The 7117-nt window shown below is 41.9% G+C and overlaps 1 protein-coding gene across 1 annotated transcript in view; it reads right to left on the bottom strand.

Annotated features, from left to right (window-relative positions):
• Positions 1-1900: 1900 nt before the first annotated feature.
• EAF1 (ELL associated factor 1) overlaps positions 1901-7117 on the bottom strand; it is a 20618-nt gene continuing 15401 nt past the window's right edge. The window contains exons 5-6 of the mRNA XM_052796954.1: positions 5643-5873; positions 1901-3582 (exon numbers count right to left, since the gene is read on the bottom strand). Coding sequence (XP_052652914.1) covers positions 3536-3582; positions 5643-5873 — 278 coding nt within the window. The 3' untranslated portion in view covers positions 1901-3535. The remainder of the gene's footprint in view (positions 3583-5642; positions 5874-7117) is intronic.

Here is a 7117-nt window from a genome sequence, read left to right as displayed (position 1 = left end):
ATTTAACTAACTGGCATATAAAAGATGTTCCTACTTTATGTGGAAAAATTAGCACAAGGTGGTAAGATCTGCTAGTACTAAAATCCTGCAGGATTAGAACCTACCAGGAATAATCAGGAATACTTTGTTCATGAACAGGTTTCATCAAAACATATTTTAGTCAACTTCTTTCTCCAGCATAGAATCACAGAATAGTTTGGATTGGAAGGGACCTTAAAGATCACCTAGTTCCAACCCCCCTGCCATGGGCAGGGACACCTTCCACTAGACCAGGTTGCTCAAAGCCCCATCCAACCTGGCCTGGAACACTTCCAGGGATGGGGCATCCACAACCTCTCTGGGCAACCTGTTCCAGCATCTCACCACCCTCACAGTAAAGACTTTCTAATATCTAATCTAAATCTACCCTCTTTCAGTTTAAAGCCATTATCCCTTGTCCTATCACTACCTGCCCTTGGAAAAAGTCCCTCGCCGGCTTTCTTGTAGGCCCCATTTAAGTCCTGGAAGGCTGCTATAGGGTCTCCCCCAAGCCTTCTCTTCTCCAGGCTCAATAACCCCAATTCTCGCAGCCTGTCTTCATAGGAGAATCCCTCTGATCATGTTCATGGTCCTCCTCCGGAGTCGCTCCAACAGGTCCATGTCCTTCTTATATTGGGGGCCCCAGAGCTGAATACATGTTAAAGATATTGCCAACTAATTAAAAGAACACTTAACTGCTTTTCTGCAAGTAACCTGAATTCCAATTTCCATCTGAATAAAACTTAGCACAAATCATGAACAAATGAACAACCATCTAATAGGATAGACAATGTTTACTATTTCTGAATATAGGAAACATTAACTTTTAAGAGCCCAAATCAAAATGTCAGGCTGGCAATGGCTTTAAAACACACTCACAGGTATATTTAGAAAAAGGATAAAAAGTTGCAGCCACCCTTTCTGATCTTAAAAGTTGCCTACTGAAGCCTCCACATGGTTCACATTCACAAAACACATTCCACATACCTAAGAGAGCTGTGGGAAGGGTGGAGATCCCAGGAGCTTCTCAGGCAGGAGATGCCAGGAGCCGCTCGGGACACAGTGGCAGGGAGGGGACAGGCTGGTCACACACGTGTAGGCACTGGCCTGCTTACACCCGCAAGTGGGCTGTGGGCCACCATGTTACTCACCAGCCCTGTGGGCAGCCAGATGCTGTAGTCTGGGTGTGGAATGTGCAGCTAAACAGCTCACAAACAACAGGTTGGCCGCCCTTGATACGATGCATCTCCAGGGGATGCAAAGGATGGCCAAATGTAGTTTAAAAGTGGTGTAGTTCTGTGAAAATATGCTGATTTGGTTACCAATAAAAAGGGAGGGGAAGAAATCTTTTAGGAAGGGATAGCAGGGAAACACGACCTAGAGTACAAATACAAAACAAGGCAGCAATTGATTATCTGAATGAATCCCACTTGCTGATCTACACCATAATTAAACTGGCGACTCAAATCAATGTAGCCTGGTGTTGTCTTACCCTCTTAAGTTTCATGTATTTTATTTACACATATTTACTAAACTTCCCATGACATGTCCTGGATCTCAGAGTACATGAGCAACCAGTGAATGATAAGCAATGAAAATGCTCCACTGCTGCTCTTCCATTTAAGTGCAAATAATGTCAACAGAACTCAGGAATAAGCTCCAGTAATGGGGAAAAGGCATCAGAGAAATGTCTCCCTGCTTATTTAGATCTTAAGCTGGGGAAAAGTCAGGAGCAGTATTAGCATTAATTAGACCGCCAGCTACCATGCAGATCTCCTGCACCAAAGTGTAAAATCCCAAATTGGTACAAGCTTGTTAAAACAGAGCACTTTCACTGTTGGAGGAGGAACAGGGGGAGAGAAAAAAAAAAAAGGGAGAGCAATTCTGGCTTTCCATCAAGTATATTTCATAATTGTCTGTTAAAATATGTACCCACATCACAAAAGACTTTTAAAAAACCAAGTATTTTTAAATGTATGTACAATGATGCAAAAATATGCACAAATATGTATCTTATGCAAAAAAATAAACCATTTAATAAAATCTCCCTTCAAATGTCGCCTTGTTCTTCAACACCTTAAAAAAAAAAAAAAAAAGGAAAGAGCTCAGTAAACAAACAGGCATTAAAACACAAACTAACAGAAAGACAAAAGCAGTGCAAAGCAGACACTTAAAAATGGAGAGGCATCCAGTTCAGCTTCCTATTCCCCTGGATTACACCACAACTACAGCACCACTTGTCCTATGTCAGTTGAATTTTGGTTTTAAAAAGTCAGCTTGGTGTTCAAGCTATAAGAAGCTGCCTGTGGCACTCATTTTCCATGCAAGCAAAAAAAGTTAATGATAATCCAACTAAGCACCCTTTAAACCCCCTTAAACAGGGGTGAATTTCACCCTAGGCAAATATTTCATGTTCTCTGTATTCCTGCCAAGCACAGAGATCCCATCCAACAAACAATATGGACTAAAGTCTACCTGGACAACTGTGGTGGGAGAGAGACTTCTGCTGTTTCACAGTTAATTGTTTAGTCATCTCTTCTTTCTGCATTCTCTAGGAAACTGTGAAGAAGGCTCTGGTCTTACAATTTCAATAAGTCCAGTATCTTATTTTTGTGACACTGCAATTTCACTGGTAACTGGGCTCCTAAACATTTCTGAAGACTAGGTCTTAATGTCCGAGTTAAATGAGACACTTCAGTTGCAAAAGAAAATGCTGATCTGGTTCTTATTTTGATGTGTTCAGGTGACTGATGTATATCCTTCATCTTGCTAGAGTAACTGCCCTTGGGGTACAGTTGGCTGTATGTGAAATACAGCTCTTGTTTGCAAAAGCAATCTGAGGAGGTTTCACTATTGCTCCCTATAGGAAAGGTGGCAGGAATTGAAGCACTATTTAAAAAACCTGCTTATAAGGCACTGGTGCAGCAAGGTTTGTGATGAACGTGGTTTTATGATTTCTATTTTCCAACTGTTTAAAAGTAAGTCCATTAAATCAACCCTAAACAGCAATAAAAAGACATTAGAAAAGTCCCAAACCAAAGAAATCAACTTAGTATTGAAACTTAATTTACGACAGTCCCACTTCAGTGCACACACTAGCTCCTGCATGTTTTTTTAAACTCCTTGTTGGCTCATGCTTACCCTATATACAAAAGTCCCCCATAAAGTCATGATGGGCTGAATATCTTCTACAAACAAGAACTTTTTAGATGACATGATACAGGTACACATTAAACTTACAGATGGTGGACAGGAACAGAGAAACATGTATTGGCTTATCCACTGTACATATCTATTTAAAGCTTTAAAAGAATAAGAATATACACAAAATATACACTGAATTCACCAAGTAAACCAGCCCTCAACATCTGCTATTTTATAGGGCTATGCACTTCTTGTATTAAAATTCCACACAGGGAACTATCTCTGTGCCAGCTCCTCTTCATAAGCAATAGGATCACTTCAAGGTAAATTAGTTCTTCATGTATATGTAACAGAAACAGCAAAAGCTCAGCCTCTAGTCATCACTGTCACTCCCAGACTCACTCAACTGCAAGTCATTTCCTATGGAAAACAAAAAACAAAACACAACAAGTGAGTAGGCGTTAATTCACATTTCATGGCAATCAAACCAAAGAACAGTCACATTTACACTGGAAGATTTAAATAAGAATAACACAAGAAATGAATACAAACATTATCTGTCATTTAATGGAACTGCTCTCCATGCCCAAGAACATTAAGAGCTGCATGGGGCTAATACACGGTCGGATCCAGGCCAAACCGAGTGTCCTTGGCTCCACAGCCACCAAAGCTGCTCCCTGGTCGGAGAAAGCATTCCCCATGCTAGCAGCTGCGGAAGGCAATCCACAGCCTCCACCCAGCCAAGCTCCCGTATATGGCTCTGGGACAAGGCACTGGGGAATTCCCTGGCTTTCTCGGCCCCTTTAAAATAGATTTTTTTGTTTTAAGGCCATTTGGGTAGCCAATGCAAGGCCTCTACATGTCAATAAACCAAAAGGATTGTTAAAGCCATTGCAACTCAAGGCTATCGGCTGAACTAAGCTGACATGCTGTGACAGTGAAGGCCCCCCTCCAAAGTGCAAAGAGAGATCAGACAAAAGGCCAGGATATGGATAAAACCTACAGTCTCAGACCCTGTTTTGCAGAGCGCTTGTGATTTGGTGAGGTGAAGGGGATAAAAGGGGGCAAGAATCATGCCTGTGTTCTGGTATCTGAACCCAGCTCTTCCAGCATTCTTCCATGGCCCTGCCCCAAGCAGCTGCAGAGCAGCTATGCAACAGCTATGCCCTGGATTTCTTCATCTCCTCTCCCCTTTTATGAAACAAGAACTTGGGTTAGGGGTGATTCTCCCCATGTAGATGGTCACCAGTGACTTGAATGCCCAAGGACATATTAATCCTTGCCAAAAGGACTTTAAATCCAAAGGCAAAAATCACTGCCCGAAAAAAGGGGCTACCCTACCAGTTCCCAAACTCTCCTGGAGTCAGAGGCTTTTTGACATTCAATGACCTATGCAGTATTGCTGTTGTGGCCCAGGAGAAGCAGGGAAGAGGCAGCTCACAACCAGAAACAGGGAAGTGGAAGGAGTCCTACTGACTTCGTTGAACTTTGGATTTCACTTGGACATTCCCTACTGACAGGAAGACTGACAGGCCTCTCCAGTTTTTCAGGCCTTTTCAGTATTGTCTGTACAATATACTTGTCATCTTGAAGCTGGAAACCCTACATTTATCTGTATTTATAGTTCCCTATGTGTGGGTGCCAAGAGATGTACGCAAACATACCTCAGGAGGAATTAAGAACAATTTCTGGTAACTAAGTTCTAGTTTCTTGTAAATGCAGTATTTTAACTCCACTGAGTTAGAATACACCTGATCTAGCATAAGGAAGGAGCAACACAGATGTACACCATCTCCCCAGAGAGAATCTCATGGGACAAAACTATGCTTTAAAAATGTTTTTTACACTTTTTAAAGGGTGGAGTGAGTCTGTATTGATTCAATGCTTGCAAATGCCACAGCTGTAATATTTTAACCAAATACATGGCACTTTAAATTTCCCTTCAAAATGTGCTATTTGTGAAAATGCAGCTGAGACCAATACAGTATAAATACTCTGACAAAGCAATACCACTAATAACAAAGACCACAGAGACTGTGCATTTATGACCACAGGACAGCCTTGTGCCATTCACAATTCTTTGCAGACCTTTAACTGATGCACATGACAACCCCGCTATTTATGTCTAATCTGTGTTTTCACATTAAAATAATTCCCATCCTCTGGTGCACCAGATCCTCCCACACCAATGCTTTTCTACCCACTCGTTTCACCTGGAGGCCTGAATCAAGGCTCAGCATGGTCAACGGGGGCCACTGCACTGATGCCCACAGGTGCTCTGGACCAAACTGAAGCAATCTCCACACCTTCAGACAAGTCTCAGCTCTCTGTTCAAAAAACCTGCCCACATATTTCAGCCAGTGCAACTCCCTGGGATTACTATTTGGCAAACTGCACTTCATGGAGTTAGCCTAACATGCTAAGGAAATGAGTGGTCTCAAGTAGCTTCCCACAGCGATAAGACACAAGCCTTTACTTACGGAGCGTATTCATGAGCTGATTGCTTCCTTGTGGCCTGCTGGTGCCATTAGCAACAGCATTCCTGTTGTTATACTGCTGGTGTGGTGGCTGGGAAGGGGAAACATGTGCTGGCTCTTCCCCCTCACTGCTGGAGCTTTCATCTTCACTCCCAGATGAGCTTTCTGAATCTGATGAGCTGCTTCCACTGCTGCTGCTCATCTGCTCAATAATTTCAACCTCTGCTCTCAGCTCTGAAATAAAAGGACATTCATCTGGTTGAAACCATAAACAGGGTCCCATGGAATTTTGGAAAAGAATGTGAAAATGCAATAGTTTTGTCAAGAATAATTTATCATATCAAAATATCTCATATGAAAGAGACAGACCAGGAAGGAAAACAAAAAATTCTGAAAACTTTTTTTACTTAGTTGTTGTAGCTAAATTTAATGAAGCAACAGCATAGCATAGGTTAGTATCATAAAGCCTTCACTTCCACTACTATTGTTTATAAACTTTACACTCCTCAAAGCATGTCCTGCTTCATTATTTTCAACAGGTTATATGCTCTACATACAAAGTAAGTACATTTCCTGATTGAGTTTTACAGACCAACAGCCAGCCCATTTTTTAAAAGCATCTTAACATGGAGGAATCGAAATTGTTAGACATGACATTTAGGCTTTTGGAAAACACAAAAAAGGGGGAGGGGAGCATAGGCACATGATCACAACAGAAACTGCCTTGATTTCAGATAATGTATGAAACTGCCCCAGTGCAAAGTCACGCAACTCATTTTAAACAAACTTTAGGAGCAGATGGATGACATCAGATAACTTTGCAGTGGGGCAGCTGAGAATATTCACATGTTGGGGAGTGGTAATAATACCTTAATCTGCTATAGAGTTTACAAGTAGCCAGGAAAATAGAGAGACTACTCTGAAACTGGGAAGTTATTCAAGTCAGACACACCCCACTTCAGGGTTTCCAGTGCAAAGCAACACTGGAATACCATGACAGCATGACAGCCACATGAGCAACAGCTAGTGTTGGCTGAACAACTGGTTACTAAACAGCTGTTAAGGTAAGTCACCCCAAATCATGCCATATTGTTAAATTTGTCATAATTGTAAGTGGCCTGAACACTATTAGAGGACAATTCTTTTGTATCCACCCACAAAGTCGAGTATCTAATGACTCGGTTCACCTAGGCAGGTTTCCATGGGACAACAATATTCACAAATATGTTGAGCATACGATGTGAAACCCTCAAAATTCAGGCTTTTGTTGTGCTATCAGTTCTATACCCAAAGGGTTAGAACTCAGTGCTTGCCCTGGAGAAGTCACAAGCTAAAGGGACAAGAATGAAAGAAGGGAGAGATGAGGTATTACCATCCCTGCCTGACAAATGGAGAACTGATGCCAGGAGTAATTCACCTTAGGTCAGATGTGTGTCAGAGTGAGATGAACCCCAGCTCCTCAGCTGGGGACATCCTTC

Source organism: Harpia harpyja, chromosome 1 (assembly GCF_026419915.1).
Source record: "Harpia harpyja isolate bHarHar1 chromosome 1, bHarHar1 primary haplotype, whole genome shotgun sequence".
Lineage (NCBI taxonomy): Eukaryota > Metazoa > Chordata > Aves > Accipitriformes > Accipitridae > Harpia > Harpia harpyja.
Note: the sequence above shows the minus strand (reverse complement) of the source record. Positions and strands in the feature narration are given on the sequence as shown.